We start from the raw sequence: 23,617 nt of genomic DNA on the forward strand, positions 1-23,617 counted from the left end.
TTATGTGCTATTCACCTCCCACATCAACCAGTTGACGCCAGTTTTTGTTTTTTTTTAATTTTCAGTCATTTGCACCGCGCACAACACATTATCAGCTTGGAGTTTTTATTCTAGCGGCTGCTAAAAAATAATACAAAAGTGACTGATTTACACTATGTTGCACATCTAATGATAGAGATATGTAAGACTGCGAGGGAGAGGCGGTTGAGTGTAACGGGCTATCTGAATGGCTGGATAACCTGTCCGTCAGTTCTTCAGCCAATCCCGCGTCGCCTTAGAAATGAATGTTTGCAGTTTGTCAGTGCATGTACACTATGTGGAGCACTGTACTGAGCGGCTCCGAGGCACAGTGCTGAGTCCCCTTCTCTATACCCCATACACCGCAGGGGGAGGGAGCTCGCACTTACACTGCACTCTGACAGACGGGGAGAGAAAGGGGGTCGGTAGCAGAGGTAGTACCCAGAAAATAGTGCGCAAGGAGTGGGACAAGAGAGGTAAGTGCGGACTGCGAATGCCATCAGCCCTGTGCAATGAGCTGCCTTCCTTCAAACACTTTTTATTCACTTGCAAACACGCCAGGTGCCGGGGGAGCTGCAGGCAGCACTTGCACTGCATGCAGGGGGAGACGTGAGAACAGCTGCCGCCTGTCCCAGCGACAATTTTCAGTCACTTTTTCGGGCCGGCATAAACTTCAGCTGGGGATGTGTGTTGGTGAGTGGCTGAGAGCTGCTGCTGCTTACATGTCTGTGCTCTTCCTCCTCCCTCTGTCTCTAGGCCGGGAGGTGAATGTACAGATCAGTGGGCCAGGCCAGCGGTGCCAGGCTGCTCCAGTAGGGCATGCACAGGGGGGCACAGAAGGAAAGGTGACCCAGCGAGGAAATCCATGGTAGTCAGCCGTGCCATGCACAGTGATGGCTCTCTCCTCGCTCCCCAAACTTGCCGAGTGCAAGGGGAAAGTGCGATCTGAGAGAAGGCATGGGGGGTGTATGGAAATCATCGCCACTGCCTCCATCTGTTGTCTCCAGTCCTGTGCGTGTCACCTTCTTGCCGAGTGCTGGGCTCAGAGATGGATGTAGTAGTGGGTGTGGGATGCAGGCTTGGATGTGGTGTCATTTAAAGGAGGGGGGGTCTGTTTGGGATTATATGATGCCTCTGCTGCCATGTTTAACTTGCGGCCCTCCGGTTGTTACTGAACAACATCTTCCTTAGCAGGGGAGATTTGAGAGTTACAGTTCATATAGAGGGCCACAGGTTGAACTTCGCTGCGTGCCCCCCAAGAGTTGGGGTTGAGGGGTGGGTGATGTTTAATAGCGGGGTGCAGCGGTAGGAAGGCCTTGCCCTTTAAAGTTCTGTTTAAGAGGTACGCGCTGAAATGACGCCGGCACGATGACAGAAAACTTGTAGTCGGTGCCCCCTGCCATCCACTGGGCCCCTAAACTCTCGGGTCCCAGCAAGTCACACGGGGGCAGATCGCATGCAGAATTAGAGGAACCATCCTCTTGGCTTTCTCCTCCCTCCTGCAATGCACTCCTAGGTGAGGGAGGCTCAAACTTGTCATGACAGAGAGGAAGCCGAAAACACAGCGAATTCGAATGAAGGAGCCATGGGGAATGAGCCGATCGGGGGTCACTCTCTGTAATGGAGAGCAGATCGGGTGTGCTGGCAGGAGGTATAAGCCAAGCGATAAAGCACGAAGGATAAAGCTGAGCGGACATGAGACACAAGCAATCCTGTGTGCGGGGGGCAGCCGTGGGGAGCAATGTGACTTCGCCCCGGCACTGTGCGATTTGGCCGCAGGAAAGTTTGCTTAAATATTTCATTGCCAGGGAAGGCAGAGGAGCTGCTGTGTGGCTTTGTGCACATATATGTGTTTCTGTGTACATGCCGGGCTGATGCCGGTCACTGGCCTGGGGCTGTGGAACCATTGCCATCCCTGCTCATGACACGTTCTTTTCAGGCAGTCAGGGCGAATACCCACTAAGCGCGCCCCATTACAGGGGTGTCCGAGCACATGGGGGTCCCGGGGAGCAGAGAGGTACGGGCTAGTGTGGCATGGACACACACAGAAAGCTCCTTTCCACTTATTCGCTGTGAGTCGCCACTCCTGGCAGGCAAAGGCTGCGCGCTTTATTGTTCTCGGGAAGGGGCACGGCTTGGGGAGACCCCCTTTCCCCCGATGCTTTCGCATGAGGTGCCTTGTAGAGTTAGCCGGGTGAGCCGTGCACTTCTCCCCCACCGCTGCCAAGGCAAGATGGACTCTGTGCGTCTCACTGGGTGTCCCTCTTGTCTATTTATTTCTCTCCCTTTCTGGGCTGTCTCGTCAGCCTTTTAGATCGACATTTTGCACTGAGATGCAAGATAATGCACGCAACCGAGATCTCATTATTGTCTCGCCTCTCTATTTCTTTCTGTCGGCATCTTGCTTTTATTTGTGGTAACATCTGATCACACTGAGTGGCCGACTTTGTTGAGTTATTCTGTGACATTCTCTTAATCTGTGGCTGATCAGGTTAGTGTGTGTTATTATGAGGCAGACAATCTTGGGCTCAGTGCAGGTTCTAGTTGTTTTGCAGTCATTAAAGTGTGTGTTTGTGTGTGGGGGTCGTGTTGTTTACATGACAAAATGTCAGGTTGAAGATATGGGGGTTTCATCTGACCCTACTAAAGCTGTTTTGTGTTTCACCTTACTAGACATATTTTTGTTCAGCACCACAGGTTCCTTTCCTAAGGTGTGAAATAAAAATATGGCCCATCCCACAAAGTGAAGGAAGGCTGGGAAAAGCACAAAACATAATCTGCACAATGCTGTCATTGTTAAATTAGAACCCTCATAAATGGTGCTAGAAAAGTAGCAGAATCCTATCTATATCAGTGGCACAATAGGCACTAGGCCCTATCAGATTAGAACTATTATCATATTAGAACTAAACATTGATTGTTGCACGTTTGGCCTAAACGTGCAACTCTTGATTGAGGGGCACATACAGAATAATAAACCTTAGAGCTGAACTCTTAAGTAATATCACTATGCAAGTGAAATGTAAACTGGCAATGCGATTCCAGCACTTTTGTCTGCTAGTTGACATTATTCTGTTGTTGGGAAGTGTAGTTATATGTAGTTCATCAGCACATGGATACATAGGAACATGGAGACCATTGGTATATTTCTGACAATTTAGTCTACGGGCAAGTTGGTTAGTGAACAATATATATTATTTATTGAAGAGCACCCACCCCTGGGAATGTAAGGCATCAGAAGCCTTAAAGGGACAGTAACACCACAAAATCAAAGTATTTGAAAGTAATTAAAATATATAGGTAAACCGGTGTGTTTGCTACAGAAACGCTACTATAGTTTATATAAATAAGCTGCTGTTTATCCATGGAGGCAGCCATTTAAGCTGGAAAAATGAGAAAAGGCACAGGTTACACAGCAGATAACAGATAAGGTCTGTAGAATATAACGGGGTTTTATCTGTTATCTGCTAAGTAAGCTGTGCCTTTTCTCCTTTAAATGGCTGCCCCCATGGCTGCACAGCAGCTTATTTATATAAATTATAGTAGTCTTTCAAAGGCAAACACACCAGCTGCAACAGTACATTATATTGTAATTACTATGATGCACTTTCATTCATGGTGTTACTGTTCCTTTAAGTACTGCTAAGACCACAGATTTGTTTCATTGACTCCAGTGATTATTATTTTGCATTTTGGAAAAGGTAACTCTAATTGACTCTTTGCTAAGAGGAGTTCTAGGTTCCCCCATGATAATTGCTTGACCTCCATCAAACCAGTTATGGATGAGAAAAAGAGAGTCTTCCATAGAATAATTAGGGCAGGCAGTCCTGTGTTTTTCCATGAACTTTTTATGAATTTTGGTTTTCAACAAGTACAAGGAATGCAGTAATATGTTAGGGTTGTCAGTTTTGAATCTCCTTTGCTATGCAATGCATTGGCTAGATATTGTTGGTTTTGCTGCCCATTGCATGCTTTGGACTTTACTTTCTTTGAATTTGTGAGAGCAAGGCCAAAACAGTTAAAAATGAATACAATGTAATAATTCTATGCATGAAAAATATGCTTTTGTCTTAGAGTGTAAGCTTTACTGGACCGGGGAAATAAAATATTTATTTTCTGTAAAGCACTGAAAAGTATGTTGGCGCAATGTAAATAAAATAAAATAAATAATGTCTGCTGAATGGGGCAAGAATGGTATATTTTTATGAGTCTATGTGTATAATTATATATATATATATATATATATTTGTGTTTAAATATATACACACATATATATTTGTATTGTTTATTGATATAGTGACAAAATATTCTGCAGTGCATAACTGAGATCTTATCAGGCCTTTTATTAGATATATCTATGTTATGTAAATATGTTTTCAACTACCAGACCATTCCAGACCATGTGATTGTATGTGTTTCTAACCATGACTATTGGTCTGAATGAATGAATGGCTCTTCTACCTGATCTGGGATTTAGGGAGTGCCTAAATGATCTCACGTTAACAAGTATGGTTAATTTTTAAATGATACTGGCTTACATCTGCCATTTGTATAGCATGGTGTACACACGTATTAGCTAAATAGATGAAAGGCTTTCCTGCTTGATGACATCATTCAAGCATCTGCCAGATGTTATGATCTTCGCCTGTATTGGACAATTTGGCTTGCTATTTGGAGCCAAACTGGTCAGTGATCTACCATTTTTATGGCCTGAATGAATTGGCATTAAAAGAAGTATAGATAGATATCAATTTAGTTTAGTTTGTGGTTTTCAGTATGAGGCAACTTTTATACTTAATTACAATTTTATAAAAAGAATATTTCTATAATCTGCTGATTTTTACCACTGGATGTCATATATTTTGAAGTTTGTCATATAAGATTTTATAGTATTGTTATGCTGTTGGTTGTGCTGACTGAAATTTTTTTTTCTAGGTCATTGTCACATGACAAAGAGATCAAAATAGAGTTACCATTCTGTTCTTCCATTTGCCTTTCTTGGGTAAGTACTTGTTCATTCCATCCGCTAAATGGAAAATCAGGAAAAATGTCTTATTTTAATACAAAAATAATGGGTCTAGTCTTGTCAATAGACCACACATTTTTTCAACTTGAGCTAAGCTACTATGCCAAGATTGAGCTGTAAGGGCCTATTTACAAACTTTTAAAAAAGACATGGCTTAGCGCTTTTCAAGTAAGAGGTGGTGAAACTCCACTCAAAAGCCCTGAATCTTTTACTGCAGTTTTAAGTAATTATTTTTAAAATTCCTAATTAATAGCCTAATTAATCTGTCCAAAAATTAGAATTATGAAAGACATTTATAAACTTTTCAAAAAGTACTCTCTTCAAATTGCTAACTTCCCACCTCCTGCTCCATGTTGTACAGTGCTATTCTGGATGTGCTATACCAGCCAGAGCTAGAGAAGGCATGTGTCTAAGGCTCTAGCGCCCATTTGCACCTTTGGCAGATGTCTCTGCTGCCTACCCAACGTTTCTGCCTTGCGGTATAACCAGACCAAGAGCTGGGAGTTAATTCTGCTGTTTCAGCAATTCAAAGGACATCTAGGGTTAGCAGAAAATACCATTAATATGTATTAAGTAACGTTATACCAGGAAATAACCAACTAACTTTTGCAAGCATAAATATGTCTGAAACACTGTAGTTCCCTTATAATGGACTAAAACTGAGGACATTTTGAAATGTTAAGCTATGTTTTCCACAAAAATAGGTTTCCAAATCACTGAGGCCACACTAAATTGCATTGTGCACATTTAAAATTTCCTTGGGCTTAATGATTCTCTTGGGTTGTAGAGCTCAGCGCTGCCACTGAACTTTAACACCCTAAAGTACAGAATATTGTTCAACTACTAAAAGCAGTTAAACACATTGTCATAAATTGACTCATTGATCTGCTTTGATAAATGTGTCATTTAAAAAAAAAAAAAAAAAAGAAACAAAACACTTAATACTGTCTATCAATTTTTGTTAAATGAAATAAAATTAACTGCAGAAGTTAGAATGTTTATTGAATCACTAATGAAATCCATAAACAAATAAACTCTACAATATAAAACATTCTAGAGACTAAACTGAAACTAGTTAGAATCAATTTGAAGTTCTTAGTAGTGTGTAAAATATATCAGGAACAGTTCTTAAACAGTTCTTTAACATTTTTAGACGCTTAGATACTTAAAGAGTTAACTTGTTGACCAATCACAACAAAAGGTACAAAACAGTGAACATTCCATACTGAAGGCGTTTGAGGCTTAAAACATGCTGATGCCAAGGATTAAGTAAAGCCCAATATATTTTACAAGTGTATCTCTGCCTTGAAATTCCAAGTCAAGGCACTGATGGTGTGTCTGTTAAATATAACTAGTTACAAAACTAGCAGCTCTAGTTAACTCCCACAAAGTACCTAAGATATAAGGCTTTTAACTCTGTCCCGTTGTTGAAAATGTCATTGTGTGCAGCTATAAGTATTTGCTAGAAGCCCTTTGGACAGGTTGGCCTGACCAGTGACTCTGTAGCTGCCAATAGCTTATCAAACATACGTTCCCATATGTTTTTCAGTATAGCTGGTAGGAGCCTAAAATATTTTATTCCCACTTATTGCTTCTTTTAATACCCAAAAGGGAACCCTTTTGCACTGCACGAATATGCTGGAAAGAGGCTGTTTTTTTATTCAAACTATTCTAAATCACCCTTTCTACCTAGACTCTTGGAAGGCCGTATCCCTTTCCCAATTAGTAACAAAGTTTTAGAAGCTTGCCAAGAGGAGCCTTAGGGTGCAACTGGCATGTTGGTACACAGAGCACTTTCTCAAGCATGTAAAGTATGTTGCCAGCTCGGAAATCTTTTAGCCATCCTTTGGAAAATATCTCAGGCTTATCCATCTGTAAGTCTTTCAATGTGAAGGTTACTGCAGTACCCTTTTTTCTCAAGATCTTTGAGGTGCTTAAAAGATTCTTGGAAGTCCTGCAGTGATTTTTGCAGATATACAAGGAACTGAGTTAGTTTCTTATAGTAAAGGTCCTATCTCAGTTGATCTGCTTGTCCTGTATAGAGAGTCAAATGTGACCTTTAGTTTTAAAAAATAAATAACCAAAAATAAATCATAATTAATAATTGTTGTTGCACACTGAACCCTGAAAATAAGTAATACTAGTTAACTGTTATTATCACATATGGTAGAAATATCTAATTAAGCAACAGACACAAGGGTCAATGACTTTTCCCTGTTGTGAAAGTGCTGAGTAAAGAGCATTGGGGATCATGGCGCCTTTGTGTTTCCCCCCACTTGCTCCCCTCTTGGATAGAGTGCTGTCTAATAAAGACAGTACTTTATTCAAGGGGCTAGTGGAGAGGCCTGTGGCAATTTATAAAGAGCAGAAATAGCCCCTATAAACTGTTATGTTTTTTTTACTTAAATTTAGTGCTGAAAAAGTAACAAGCATTTAGTTAAATTAATGCTCTTCTATGTGCATATTCCAAGTGCATTAACATTATTTATCTTATTAATAAGAATTTGTAGTAACACAGAAATAATTCTGCCAATACAAAAAGAGTGAAGGCCCATAAATTACTAAGAGATCATTGTTTTGTTTACAGGCTAATGGCATATAGGTTGTTTTCTGCACTAGTGTGTATATAAGCCAGTGGGGAAAAGACTATCTGCTTTATGTGTTTGCACTGGTAGGCACGGGATCAACCTGTCAGCACATGCATAGTAGATTTCAGAGTGGACATGCAGGAGTATGCATGTACGGGTATGGCAACAAAATATAGGATCCATTCTAGCCTTGAGTGGAGGGCAAGAGGTACACTGGCATGTGGGCATCAGTGCATAACCAAATAGGTAACATTTCATTAAATTGCATATTGAGCATATATCACACAGTAATTTGCTGCTAGTGTATTAAATTAGTTTTTTTCAGCCAATCACAGACACCCTCTTATGTAACTGCTTCCCCAACAATGACAAGTCTAATAGGTGATAACAACAGAAGTATTGAATTTTGACTTTTTATTTTCTATCTCATTCCAAAAGGCAATTTTATGACACTCATAGCTCCTGCCTTTTGTTCTTCACTTTGCATTCCATCTTACATACATCATCCATGATGCAGAGTGTTATTATACAGACTTAAATCATTGTTGCTTTTTCTTTACTTATTTAGCTTTCATCAGCTATGAACTATATTGATAAACAACAGAATAACATTACAGGTATCAGACCCCTTATCCGGAAACCCATTATCCAGAAAGTTCCGAATTTCGGAAAGGCCATCTCCCATAGACTCCATTATAAGCAAATAATTCAAATTTTCAACATGATTTTCTTTTTCTCTGTAATAATAAAACAGAAATTTGTACTTGATCCTAATTAAGATATAATTAATCCTTATTGGAGTCAAAACAATCCTTTTGGGTTTAATTACTGTTTAAATCATTTTTTTAGTAGACTTTAGGTAGGAGATCCAAATTACAGAAAGACCCCTTATCCTGAAAACCCCAGGTCCCAAGCATTCTGGATAATGGGTCCCATACCTGTACAAGTAAACTAGTACTGTTGGACTGGATTTTAGAAGCAACTTTATACCTTGAGATCTAGTTGATTTATAGAAGGTAAGTTCTGCATAATAACCACATGGATAGTGTAACAATGTTGATGATGCTACATTTGTTTATGCCCTATAAAAAAAAACCTTTTTATCTTTATACACATTTTTGAGAACTCTTGAATTGAGCACATTATTAAAAGACAGCCCATGTTTATGTCATGTTTGTATTGCTGTTGTATGGTTTCCTCTTCCTCAGGAAGTAAAATGAACTTTAATTGAAAGAAATTGTTACAGTCAGTATAAAATATTATTTCAAATGAAGGGTGGTTAACCATGAGGTGGTAAAATGTATAGAGTATCTAAAAGAGAATACAGGTATGGGACCCCTTATCCGGAAACCCGTTATCCAGAAAGCTCCGAATTACGGAAAGCCTGTTTCCCATAGACTCCATTTTAACCAAATAATTCAGAATTTTAAAACTGATTTCCTTTTTCTCTGTAATAATAAAACAGTACCTTGTAATTGATCCCAACTAAGATATAAATAATCCTTATTGGATGCAAAACAATCCTATTGGGTTTAATTAATGTTTTATTGATTTTTTAGTAGACTTAAGGCATGGAGTTCCAAATTACGGAAAGACCCTTTATCCGGAATACCCTTGGTCCCGAGCATTCTGGATAACGGGTCCTATACCTGTATTACTTTCTAATGTGATGGTAACATAGTAAGTTAGGTTGAAAAAATACACTTTTGTCAAGTTCAAACTTTTATGTGTATAAATATAAAACCTGCCTAACTGCTAGTTGATCAGAGAAAGGCAAAAACACATCTGAAGCCTGTCTAATTTGCCACAGAGGACAAAAAAACCCTCCTGCCTCTAAGTTGGCAATTCGACCAGTCCCTGGATCAACTTGTACTATAAGCTTTCTACCATTTCCCTGTATTTTCTCATTTGCTAAAAAGCTATCAAACCCCTTCTTGAAGCTATCTAATGTATGTCACCTACAGTCTGATTGTCATATTCATTTACCACAGCATTTTTGAACACTAGTCCTTCTTTTAATGATGGAATGTCCTAAGATTAATAGCAGCCAGGAAACTGTCCCGTTTTCCGCGTTAGTTTCCTCCGCGTACTGCAGCTTGCTTCAACTCTCCAAAAATACAGGCAGCTTAATTGGCTTCTACTGGGCTGGGACTGAATGCTTAACAATCTCTGTATATAAATAACAGGTAATAAGTAAATATTACTAAAAATATATACTTATTACTTAAATATAATTTAAAATGTTGCAATTTTTTAATGCTAGGATACATTATGTTATAGTGGCCACTTAGCTTTCTTTTCAATAGCTGTGAACAGAATCATGGTGAAAGGTGGGCTTATCACTGAAGTTTAGTCCATTTTGGTGATCCAGTAAATAGGCTCCCAATCTGGCATGTACATGATTGCAGTTTTGCATCCATGATCTTGTGCCCCTGTCTATAAATAAATAACTAAGTAAATAATATCTGTAAATATTTTGATCCAACAGTAAAAAATAAATGTACAGACCAGCATGTATCTTTATGTCTCACTTTTATTTTTAAATATCCTTTGTTCTCTGTTGATGTGTTTTCTATTGATTTCTCCTTTGTTCTTTGTTGAATTTATATTTCTTTTATATTTCTTTCTCATTCTAATCTGTTTTATACCACTTGGAGCATGACCATTTTGTCCTGCTCTTTTACAGCCTGTGGTTTTCATTAGGCCTGTTTTGTCCATTTTTGCCCTTAAATGCTGGAGTCTTCAACTTTAGCTTCTTTTTATTAATCTATGAATATTTTCATTCTTCAGGTCATGATGTAGTGTATCTATTAGAAGTTTAAAGCAACTGGACTTTCCAATAAGTCTTTTAATTGTGGTGGCTGCAGTGCCCATTTTTTTCAATAATATTTTTGTAATTTATATACAGGGTACTTGTCAGAGCAAGTTATTTTTTGTTGAATTTGTGTTAATAATAATTTACCATTCCTACAGATAAAATTTACGATGTGAGTTTAGCAAAGTGCATGGGTTTATGGGTAGTTTGTTGAAATAGGCTTAACATTAAAGCCATTATCATTTTTTTTTAATTGTAAAGCAGTAACGGAGCATTGTTTTTCTTTCACACACATTCATGGGATCCAATAAACCAAGCTACCACTTTATTGGCCTGTGTACGGGACCCTCCCAAAATCTTGCCTGACCAATATATGTCTGGAATTAGTCCATATCATGTAGGTTTCAAAATCCTGTTGGAAATGAATGCAGTTTTCTCTTGATTCGTCCCCAATTGTCTTTCTACTTTCCAAGAAAACAGGAGGTTAGATACATGGAGTAACTTCAGTTTCTCTGTTTACCTTGTTAAACTCAGGAATTTAGGAAAAAAAAAATCTATATCAAAACAGTGGGCAAAAAGTATGTTTAGCATGAGGTCTGTTCATTGGAGTAATATTATTATATTATTATTATTATTTTATGGTAGATCACCCTGGTTTTTATGTTGTTGCTTTACAGTCTTCAGTTATGTCTGCTCATACTTTTGATCTAGCCGTTCTGCACAGGAGGCGGGCACTCAAAGAATTACATGAATAAAGCACAAGTAAACCATACATTTTCCTCCAATTTTTATAAGTTGGGTAAATCTCCCTCACCCAACTTCTAAAATTGGATGAAAATGTAGGCTTTATCCAAATGGCATAATTTGTACTGCATATATCCCCTCCGTTTGCCAGTGCCATCACATTTTCCTAAAACAAATAGCAGCTTTCACCTGGCGATCATTTTCCCTATCATGCATCTTCAGTAACATTTACATCAGCAAACAGCACATGTGCACTGTAAAGTTCTTGCAGTGAAGGATGCAGCCTTACACAGGCAGAACTTACTTTGATAAAAAGTCCTGTTTGGATTGAGCACTGTAATGGCTAAGCTGGGCTCTGGAGAGAAGGTTAGGAGAGAAAAATAGGAGCAGGCAGCTAGAACATAGTTTCTATTTGAACCATCAGTGCCATCTCTTCATTGGCTGCCAGACTGGAGGGCAAGTTTGGTAACCTGAGCTTAGATGAACTAAGCATGCTCCGTAGCCAACAGCCAAAGTCAATTCCTGAGGGAGGGGGCCAAGTGGTTTAGAGGAGGAGAAGGAATCCTTAGTGATTCAGGGGATGCTGCAGCCTTACTATTATAACTTATTTCCGGCCCTGCCATAAGCTGAAAGGTGTGGGCCTTAAGCACCTGGACCTCCATGTTACTTTTTGTAAGTTAGTTCATACAACAACTACTAATTTTCCTGTTAATGATATACTTGCTATACCCCAACCAGTTGCTCGTGAGCAACATGCTGCTCACCACCCCCTTTCATGTTGCTCCCATGATGTCATCAGTTATAAAATTTGTTTAGTGATGCTATTTCTGTCACATGACGCTCTAAAACTTGTGTATTATAATAAGTAATGTACTCCCAATTGGATGAAGAGAGATCCATGACCTGTATAAAGGCACTAAGCTATCAGCTTTGTGCTATTATATGGTCATGAATCTTTAGAGGCACAGATTTTCAGTCAAAAGTTTGTGGTAGCCTAGGGCTGGTACAGAATCATTAAAGAGAAAAGAACATTTTAATCATAAATAAAATTATGCTTATTGATGCCCTTTATTAGACATATTTCCTTCTAAAAATGCTCTTTGCTCTTCCATATAGTTGTCCTAAGCACCATTTTTAGGTTGCCTGTTGACGCTGGGGAATCCAAATGCTTAGGCCTTTCTGAATGTGGTGGTGCTTTCAGGGTTTCCATAGCAGGTTGTGTCAATAGTTGCAGATGGCAGTTTGCATCTGACAATTTTGCACTCTACATTTAATTCACAGAAGACTATGTCCAGACTAATTCTTTGGTAAAATGTATTCTTCTTTACATAGTGATGCAGTGCTTTCCCTATAAATAATATAAAGGATAATTTTCAACAAACTTACAACCAAACCCTTTCCTTGCACTAATAGTTTTGCAAGCAGCCATAATGTCTGGCCTACCTCTTCTGCTGAATCATGCGCAGTTAATTTTGGGGTTCCCACAGCTTCTGTAAACCCAGACAAATTTGTTGGTAAGACTTTAGTTCTTCTTTACATCGAGGACCTTAAAGATTTAATTGTGGGGAAAATGCCGCATTGTGGGTAAAAAAAAACATTGCCATGTGCACACTGCAGTACATTTCTATATGTAAAGTGTAACATGTATATATATATATATATATATTTTGTGGTCCCAATATAATATAATGGATCATTCCTGACAATTAATTATCTGTGTCTTGCATTAATTGTATGTGCTTGCTTATAAGTAAGACATGTAATTGTAATTAAAATCCTTTAGAAATATTTCAGGCATTACAATACAACTAATTTATGACCCAGATCCTACAACAGTATTATACATACTATTTATATGTGCTAACTATTCACCATATCAAAAAAACTAAAAATTGTACTGCGGACCTTACTATAAATATATATTTGTAACTGCAGAAAAATACAAAGCACTCCAAAAGGTGGTTTTTGACAGTAGATACACTGAAGATTATATAAATTATAGTTTTGCAGCATCAGATGAGAAAGTTGGAACAGCCAGAATGTAACTTACTGCAGTTATTTTATTTTTTCATGAGATAGATTGATAACAAGAGGTTATACAGGTGGTGTGTAATATTTATATAAATATTAATTTAGCTTTTTAAATGCATCTTTAAATGGAAATTATGAAAACAGATATATTTGGTCCAGCAGTTAGGAATTCCATCTGCCATGCAATTTAATGTGTGCAGTGTGTATGTTTTCAGACCACTATATTAGGTGTGCAAAAGTAAAAAAAATATTGAGGTTCATATTGTTTGAAGTTTGTTCTCTGCTGATTCTCTTCTAATATGGAAACTACTCTAAGGGGCACATTTACTAACCCACGAACGGGCCGAATGCGTCCGATTGCGTTTTTTTCGTAATGATCGGTAATTTTGCGATTTTTTTCGGCGTCTTTACGATTTTTGCGTAAAAACGTGAGTTTTTCGGCGTCTTTACGATTTTTGCGTAAAAACACGAGTTTTTCGGCATCTTTACGAAAGTTGCGCAAAGTCGCGATTTTTTCGTAGCGTTAAAACTTGCGCGAAACGTCGCGCCTTTTAAGTTTTAACGCTACGAAAAAGGCGCGACTTTGCGCGCAAGTGTTAACGCTACGAAAAAATCGCGACTTTGCACAACTTTCGTAAAGACGGCGAAAAACTCGCGTTTTTACTCAAATCGTAAAGACGCCGAAAAAATCGCGTTTTTACGCAAAAATCGTAAAGACGGCGAAAAAATCACAAAAAATACGAAAAAGTCGCAAAATGTTTGTTTCCAATCGGAATTTTTCCAATTCGGATTCAAAATCGTGTCTTAGTAAATCAGCCCCTAAGCATATATAACAAAAGTGTAGTTCACACATATATTCTGCTTATAGTCAGGTTAATGTCACCATGTTTTTGTATGCATTAAACCCTTAATTAGGATTAAGAAGCATCTAAAAGAAGCACCCCCCCAAAAAATTTAACTTTTTATGTTTATGATAATTAAGAGGGCTACTAATACGTTTCATTTTTATGTTATGCCCTTAACTTTTTAATCCATCCAGCTAGCTCTATGACCCTCTCCTTACCCATGGCAAATTGCATAAGCACTGACTTCTGCAAGGTGCTTACACATTGATTACCCCTTCATAAGGAAGGGAAGATCATACTGAAGGAATCCAGAACGATATCATAAGTCGCTGAATAGTTGTGTGCTCCTGACTTGCTCATCCTGCAAGCTGTGAATGGGCCAGATTGTTCTACTGGGGCTGGTTTGTGCCCCCTACTTGCCTACTGGAGCTGCACTTTTATGGTTATCATCACAGCTAGGTGCATCTGTTAACTTTATGGTTACATAGTTAACTTTATGATTTATGGTTCACCTTATTCTCAAATAATCCTTGTCCCATTGTCTGGTGGCAACATTTGCAATTTTGCAAGCATTACAATAGGGTACTTACAGCAGTCCTGGGCATGATTAGTTCTGCCTACATCAGTGAGAATCTGACCAGAAGTATAGTTTTCAAAACATTTGCCTAATTTAAGTTTTCATGTATTGTCATAGAATATGGTGTCATAGTGATTTAAAGAGCATCTATCATAGAAAACTTGTTTCCTCCCAATAGAGCTAATTTTGCACATGTGTGACATAGGAGTCTATTTCATAAGCATTCCTATTTGACAATGATCAACAGACATTGACTCTTTCGTGTGAAAGTAAAAACATATCTCGGCAAAGGCATTTAAATTAATTACAATAAATAATAAATACATATTATAACTGATTGCATATGTAAACACCCCCTTTCAGTCAGTATTTAGGAGGTGCACCTCTGGCAATCACAGGCTTAAGTTTGTGTGGAATAGTCTGCATCAGTAAAATCAAATCCACCCATCCATCCAATCCATGTTCTATGATCATACAAAACAAAAACTTCCAAGAGGGTGAATACTTTTTATTGGCACTCTATATTGGACTATAGGTAATCAGTTCAGAACTATTATTATTCTTCATTTATATAATTAGACTGTATCTTATCTGTCATAGACCTGCTTTCCATTTCTGATAAGATACTGTATGTATCTTCTTTTTGTGCAGTTTTGTTCTTTTTGTGCAGTTTAGGGCTCTGGCACACGGGGAGATTAGTCGCCCACGACAAATCTCCCTGTTCGCGGGTGACTAATCTCCCAGAATTGCCATCCAACCGGCAAAAATGTAAGTCGCCGGTGGGATGGCACACGGTGCGCAGGCGATTTTGTCAAATCGCCGAAGTTGCCTCGCGAGGCATTTTCGGCGATTTGCCAAAATCGCACCGCCGCGTGTGCCATCCCACCGGCGACTTATATTTTCGCCGGTGGGATGGCAACTGATGACAACTCGGGGAGATTAGTCGCCCGCGAACAGGGAGATTTGTCACGGGCGACTAATCTCCCCGTGTGCCAGAACCCTTGAAATCAGACTTTGTGATTTGTACATGGGGATATAAACACTAATCTCATGTTGCTTTTTTTAAACCTTGTCATTTGCTATTAAACATCTGATTAATGTTAATCATGAATGTTTATATAAGTCTTTTTATAGTGTTCCACCTCATCAAACTACATTTCTGTGTAAATAATACAGTGATGTCTCAGGTATAATGTTAACTTTAAACCTGTGCTTAATTATGAGAGGCACATTTGACATTTTTTTTAATATCTGGCTTATTGCCTAACTCTTACATTCTCTAAGAATCAGATAATTAGTATATGAATAATGTGAATGAGGTATGTAGAGAGCCATGGTTTTTTCTTCCAGGACAGGTGAGCAATAGTTGAGAAGTGGAAATGCTTAACTTTAATTAGCATTTAATGACACATTACGTGCATGCATCTCTTTTGTTTCCTGTTTATAGTTAGTGAAGTCTTGAAATGTTTATTAAAGGAATTTTTATGTTTACAATTTCATTGCAGGCATTCCATCACAGTTGTTCATTGGTTACTAGTTTAGTATTGCACCTTTGCCACTAATACCAACTTTTTAACATACAGGTATAGGACCCGTTATCCAGAATGTTAGGGACCAAGGGTATTCGGGATAAGGGGTCTTTCCATAATAAGTCTACTAAAAAATCAATAATACAGTAATTAAACCCAATAGAATTATTTTGCATCCAATAAGGATTAATGATATCTTAGTTGGGATCAAATACCAGCTTCTGTTTTATTATTACAGTGAAAAAGGAAATCATTTTTAAAAATCTAAATTATTTGATTAAAATGGAGTCTATGGGAGACAGGCTTTCTGTCATTCGGATCTTTCTGCATAACGTGTTTCCGGATAAAAGATCCCATACCTGTACTAATAGAAATTTATCCGCTGTAAAATATCACTAGTCTTGCAAAAGTTGTTACGCTTACATGTTATACTTAGAAATGAAATGTAATTTACAGTTTGTGTTAATGTGAATGAAGTATAAAAGTAAAGTGACACGGCATAGCTATTTCAGAGCTTTCTGGATAACAGGTTTCCACATCAATAGATTGCATACCTGTATCAATAAACAAACTCTGAGAGGTTTTTTACTTTTGTTTAAACCATAATCCCCATCTTTACTTTCATTACTTAATATAGAGATCAGTATTCATACTTACTTAAAGTATTCCTTATTTAACAATAAAACTGATTTTTTTTTATAGATAACATAATTAGATCCATTTAGGGAAAAATTTAGTTCATATACATAAGAAAAGTATTTGCTGTATGATTACGTATTTTTTCTAGATTTGAAGTGTGCACACCAGTTTTTCAAAGTGCACAAATAGTTTTAAAAAGTGCACACAAAATAAATTTATTGCACACACAGTTAAGAAAAAATTATAGGGAACATTGATTGCAAGTACATTTAAAGGAATACTGTCATTTTTTTTTCAAAACGCATCAGTTAATAGAGCTTCTCCAGCAGAATTTAAGGAGCTAATGAACGCACACATAAAGAAGCCCGTCACATGTATAACGCGCACCCACCCGCCTCCCGCGTGTTGCATGTATAACGCGCCTGAAGTCCGTGCCGCGCCGTGCCCCCCCACTCTCCCCCCGGTCTGTGGAAAAAAATGTTTGCCTCCTACCGGGCCTTGGTGCTACAAAGGTTGGGGACCCCTGCTTTAAAGGAACAGTTCAGTGTAAAAATGAAACTGGGTCAAATAGATAGACTGCCCAAAATAAAAAATGTTTTCAATATAGTTAGTTAGCCAAACATGTAATCTATAAAGGCTGGAGTGAGCAGATGTCATGATACATCATAATAGCCAGAACACTACTTCCTCCATTGCAGCTCTCTAAGTTGTTACTAGACAGTAACCAATTAGTGACAGGGAGGCCAGTTACAGTGACAGGGGAACCATATGGGACAAAACTGTTGCTTTTGAATCTGACCTACGTGTTCACAAACTAACTGAACAGTTATGTCCCATGTGGCCCCCCCCAGAAGTCGCTGACTAACTAAGAGGTTAGCGCTGGATCTTATCTGATACTAACTAACTATATTAAAAATATTTTTTATTTTGCGCACCAGCCGCTCTGCAGTTGTAGACAGGACAAGAAAGGCAGGAAAACCAGTATGTGAAACCAGTGGATAAGAGAAGCATAACCCAACTCCCTGTTTTACTGCTTAGGGATACTTCCTCCTTCATGCTGAGGCTTGCATGGGTTTTTATAAATGAATACCACAACCAATTTAAAAGGGACCTGTCACTATAAGAAATAATTCCAAATTGTTTTCAATTGTGTTTGTAAAGCGAAATTAACTTTACTTACACTATATAAATTATTTAAATCTTGTTTTCTTCAGTCCTGGAATTCACAATCCCAGCAAGCAGGCAGGTACCATTTTGTAGACACTGTTATTAAGGCAAGCTTTGTATCATGCCAAAATCTTGTTTACGTGCCAGAATGGGGGACCTGATGCACATGCCCATGCACTGGCTACACAATTAGATGGTGAGGAGGGAGGGGGATTAAGAGATTAGTTCAGTTATTCATTTTAGACTAATTTTTTTTCTCTGTAATAATAAGGCAGTACACTTTATGTAATATTGACGGAGCTAGCTTAAACCCAGTGATGGCAAAACAATGCAATTGGTTAAATGTTTTTGCAGCCTTAAGGAACAGTTATCTAATTTATAAATATGACCTCTTATCCAGAAGAGTGCACTTCTCAAGCATTCCAGATATAAAGTCCCATACATGTATATCTAAAACACTGTCTTTTAGGCAGTCAAGTACATTAAAGTACATACAAGTGTCAATAAAGCTAATAAAAGCTGACATTTATAAATAGGCTTCATGATTTTTGTTCAAATGGTTTCAATACACATCACAGGGCAGCTTAAACACTGGGAATTTATTCACTTAATATGCTCATAGGAATGCATAGAGCCACTTTACTGATGTACTGTAGACCCATGGTGATGTGATTCATACCAGATTGGGGGACATTTCTGCATGTCAAAAATAATTGGTAGAGAACCCACTATTTTGGGGGGTAGGTCACTGAGAAAGCTGCGTTATAGTTGCTATAGTTATGACATACACAGACAAGCAAGTGCCCCCTTAAAATGCAGCATACTTCTTTTCTGGACATAATTTACCATAAGGTAATATCATATTAAGAGATTTGTCTGGATGTGTCCACGTAATCAGGGGTGACAGAATATGTCAAATGGTCTCCAATCATTATTGACTGTTCGAATAGGTATAACACACCTGCGTGTTTGTCAGCTAAAAACCTGTATGGCTGCATTTTCAGGCAGCCATCATGCTGGTATGCCATTTGTGACAATGCTAACTGTTCACCATGGGAAACATTTGGGGGAAAACCCACTTTATTTCACAAGCTAAGTCAATTCTGCCAAATACTCATGTTTGTCCTAGTGTAACATAGTCTAACCATGGCAAATCATACATTTCTTTCAAACAAAACCCAAACTTTTATTCCTGGGATAAAGCACAATATGACCCATGTACCATAAGCCTAAAACTGTGTTCTGCTTTTTACTAGATAAACTTCCTAAATAATTCTTCTATTTTAAATGATACTATCATTAATAAATGTGTATTATTGCCTAAAAACCTTGTGGAAAAATTGGTAAATTTAAAGTAGTGATTTGCATAGTAGAAAAAAGGCTTACATTTTAAAAAAGGCTTTTCTTGTTGCATTATGCTTAAAGGAAATCTATAACTTTGAACAATGTAGGTCTCTATAAAAGTATATCACATAAAACAGCCTATGAAATTTTGCCGGTGCCGCGTGCTAGTTTAGGGAGACAGTGGGAGCTTAGGGAGCTAAATGCGTGGCTAAAGTCTTGGTGTAGGAAGGAAGGGTTTGGGTTCCTAGAGCACTGGGCTGACTTTTCTTTGGGGTACAATCTATACAGCCCTGACGGATTGCACCTCAATGGAAGGGGATCTACTGTGCTAGGGGAGAGAATGGTTAAGAGGCTGGAGGAGTGTTTAAACTAGACAAGGGGGGGGGTTGGTAAGCTAGATTCTTATGGGAGAGCTAGTGTAGATGGGGCAGTGGGACCAGTAAAGGGTTGTGGGGGAGGAGTGAGGGGGGGGCATATAGTTTATCAGATAAGGAGCTTCCATTGTTACAAGGGAAACAGACTAATTTTCACCTTAGCTCTAACTGTCCTTTAGCTAATGTAAGCATCAGAGGAAGAAGTAGTAATCTCCGCTGCATGCTGGCTAATGCGCGTAGCTTGTCGGGTAAATTAGGGGAGCTGCAGGCTATTGCATGTATTGAAAATTATGATTTAATTGGTATCACTGAGACCTGGTGGGATGAAAAATGCGACTGGGCTGTGAATTTAAATGGGTATACGCTTTTTAGGAGGAACAGAGGGATTAAAAAGGGTGGAGGGGTTTGTCTTTATGTAAAGTCAGATTTAAAGCCATGTAATAAAGACATTACCAATGAAAACGTTGAATCTCTTTGGGTAGAAATTTCAGTAGGGCTGAAGGTCACAAAGAAAATGATCATTGGTGTATGCTAAAGACCACCCTGTATAGATGAGGGGGATGAGTCCCAGCTACTTTTGCAAATGGAGGAGGCTTCAAAATTGTGTCAAGTTGTTATTATGGGGGACTTTAATTATCCGGACATTGACTGGAGTAATGGGGTGGCTAAGTCAGAAAAAGCTAGTAGGTTTGTAAATATGCTAAATGACAACTTTTTATTTCAGGTGGTTCAAGAACCTACTCGGAATGATTCTATTTTGGACCTGGTAATATCTAATAATACTGAACTTATCTCAAACATTTGTGTGGGTGAGCATCTGAGGAACAGTGATCACAACATGGTCTCCTTTGAGATAATGCTACAGTGACAGCTCTATAAGGGAGTAACTAAAACGCTCAATTTTAGACGTACAGACTTTGCCAGTTTAAGGGCATCTCTGCAATGTGTCAACTGGGAAAGGCTTCATGGGGTTAGACACAGAAGGAAAATGGAACATCTTTAAAACATTGCTTTGCAGGTATACACAACAGTATATTCCCCTTGTAAGCAAGGAGAGGCATCGCAAAGCAAAACCTTTATGGCTGAATAAAAGAGTTAGGGTCGAGGTTGGTAATAAAAAACGTGCTTTTAAAGCATTCAAGTTAGCTGGGACAGCGGAAACTTTCATCAGGTACAAGGAAGCAAATAAAGCATGCAAAAAAGCTCAGGCAAGCTAAAATAGAGATGGAAAGGGATATTGCAGCTAGGAGTAAAAAGAATCCAAAATTATTTTTTAATTATGTGAATAGTAAAAAAATGAAGCAAGAAGGGGTGGGAACTTTATTATCACGGGGGGGTACGTTGGTTGATGAGAACGGGGAAAAAGCAGAAATTTTTAACTCTTATTTTTCATCTGTCTATACATCTGAGGAGCCAGATAATGAAGGCTTCCCTTTTAATATACCCAGTGCTAGTAATCTAGCTACTGACACGTGGGTCACTCAGGAGGAAATTCAAAAGAGACTTGAACATGTAAAGGTAAACAAAGGTCCAGGACCGGATGGGATTCATCCCAGGGTATTAAATGAGCTGAGCGCTGTGATTGCCAAGCCTCTTCACATAATTTTTCAGGATTTGTTGAGGTTTGGCATGGTGCCGAGAGACTGGCGGATTGCTAATGTGGTGCCATTATTTAAAAAGGGATCTCGTTCTCAGTCTGAAAACTATAGGCCTGTTAGTCTGACATCAGTAGTAGGAAAGCTTCTGGAAGGGGTAATAAGGGATAGGATAGTTGAATACATTGCAGTTCACAATACTATTAGTTTGTGCCAGCATGGTTTTATGCGTAACAGATCTTGCCAGACTAATTTAGTTGCCTTTTATGAGGAGGTGAGCAGGAACCTTGATGCTGGAATGGCAGTTGATGTCATCTACTTAGATTTTGCTAAAGCGTTTGATACAGTACCTCACAGAAGGTTAATGATCAAATTGAGGAATATTGGCCTAGAACATAATATTTGTAATTGGATAGAGAACTGGCTGAAGGATAGAGTACAAAGAGTGGTGGTAAATGGAACATTTTCTAATTGGGCCAGTGTGGTTAGTGGAGTACCGCAGGGGTCAGTCCTTGGTCCTTTGCTTTTTAACTTGTTTATTAATGACCTGGAGGAGGGCATAGAGAGTACTGTTTCTATTTTTGCTGATGACACAAAATTGTGCAAAACTATAAGTTCCATGCAGGATGCTGCCGCTTTGCAGAGCGATTTGACAAAATTGGGAAACTGGGCAGCAAACTGGAAAATGAGGTTCAATGTTGACAAGTGCAAAGTTATGCACTTTGGTAGAAATAATATAAACGCAAACTACCTACTGAATGGTAGTGTGTTGGGGGCATCCTTAATGGAGAAGGATCTAGGGGTTTTTGTAGATCACAAGTTGTCCAATTCCAGGCAGTGTCATTCTGTGGCTACTACAGCAAATAAAGTGCTGTCTTGTATAAAAAAGGGCATTGACTCAAGGGATGAGAACATATTTTTGCCTCTTTATAGGTCCCTGGTAAGGCCTCACCTTGAGTATGCAGTGCAGTTTTGGGCTCCAGTCCTTAAGAAGGATATTAATGAGCTGGAGAGAGTGCAGAGACGTGCAACTAAACTGGTTAAGGGGATGGAAGATTTAAGCTATGAGGTTAGACTGTCGAGGTTGGGGTTGTTTTCTCTGGAAAAGAGGCGCTTGCGAGGGGACATGATTACTCTGTACAAGTACATTAGAGGGGATTATAGGCAGTTGGGGGATGTTCTTTTTTCCCATAAAAACAATGCCCTTCCTAGTGATGTGGTAATGGCAGACTCTGTTAATGCCTTTAAGAGGGGCCTGGATGAGTTTTTGAACAAGCAGAATATCCAAGGCTATTGTGATACTAATATCTACAGTTAGTATTACTGGTTGTATATATATATAGTTTATGTATGTGAGTGTATAGATTGGTTAGTATAGGTTGTGTGCTGGGTTTACTCGGATGGGTTGAACTTGATGGACAATGGTCTTTTTTCAACCCTATGTAACTATGTAACTATATGTAAAATCCTGCTTCATCTAAATAAACCATTTTTTCTGGGCTTAAAACACAATATGGTAAAAATTTGGAGTACCACAATAGTTTCTGAAGTTTCTGAAAGTCACAATATGTGCCAAAAATATTGTAAATAAAATATAAAATATAATGTAAATAAAATAAAATATAATGTAAAATATAAAAATATTGTGCCAAAAAGTATGTTAAGCCACGAAAACCTTTCCGGCTTTGATGCCTTCCATGTCTGGCTTTGGAAGCCTTCCATAGGACTCAATGGCACTTGACAGATCAAACCTGGCGAAAAGAAAGTCCCGAGGAAAGTTTAACCAAAGCTTTAAAGAATTCCAAAATTTAACAAAAATTTTGAACTTTTCCCATACATTCCGTAATGTTCTACAAGTTAAAAAAAAGTTAGAAAAAATATGAAATTATTTAGTAAATGGGCCCCTAATTGTCACATAAGCAATAACCCTTAAATATATTCTGATCACATCAATCAGTGGATATGCTTGCTGAGGTAATGTACACCTCTGTTAAGTGTATACACACTAAATGGGACTTGTGCTGAAAATGTATGCTGCCTTTTTTGTGCATAATTGTACTCACTGATGTACCAATAGTTTTCACTGAATCTCATCCCCTTGTATCTTCATAGTTATTGTGGTTGGATGAAGTATTTAATCAGGTTCTCCTTTAGGGCTATGTCACACATGGTGGTTTTTACGAAATTGTAATGTACAGTAAAAATGTCTGCAGAAAATGCAATCATTTTTACACACATATATCTTCCATACTTATTTCTAAGTTACCTATGTGTCGTTCCACTTAAAGGAGAAAGAAAGGTAAAAACTAACTAAGCTTTATCAGA

General features: G+C 38.4%; 1 protein-coding gene across 2 annotated transcripts in view; it reads left to right on the top strand.

The window, feature by feature from the left end:
• Positions 1–284: 284 nt before the first annotated feature.
• Positions 285–23,617, top strand: part of bbx (bobby sox homolog) — a 65,707-nt gene continuing 42,374 nt past the window's right edge. The window contains exons 1-2 of one of the 2 annotated variants that reach the window (XM_012957573.3): positions 285–494; positions 4,954–5,020. Coding sequence is in view for 1 of the 2 variants with exons in the window: in XM_002932287.4 (XP_002932333.2) it covers positions 1,557–1,669; positions 4,954–5,020 (180 nt within the window). In the remaining variant the exon portion in view is untranslated. Of the gene's footprint in view, positions 495–553; positions 1,670–4,953; positions 5,021–23,617 lie in introns of those variants that run through there. The other variant, XM_002932287.4, reaches the window with a different exon arrangement.

This window comes from Xenopus tropicalis, chromosome 2, assembly GCF_000004195.4.
Source record: "Xenopus tropicalis strain Nigerian chromosome 2, UCB_Xtro_10.0, whole genome shotgun sequence".
Classification (NCBI taxonomy): domain Eukaryota; kingdom Metazoa; phylum Chordata; class Amphibia; order Anura; family Pipidae; genus Xenopus; species Xenopus tropicalis.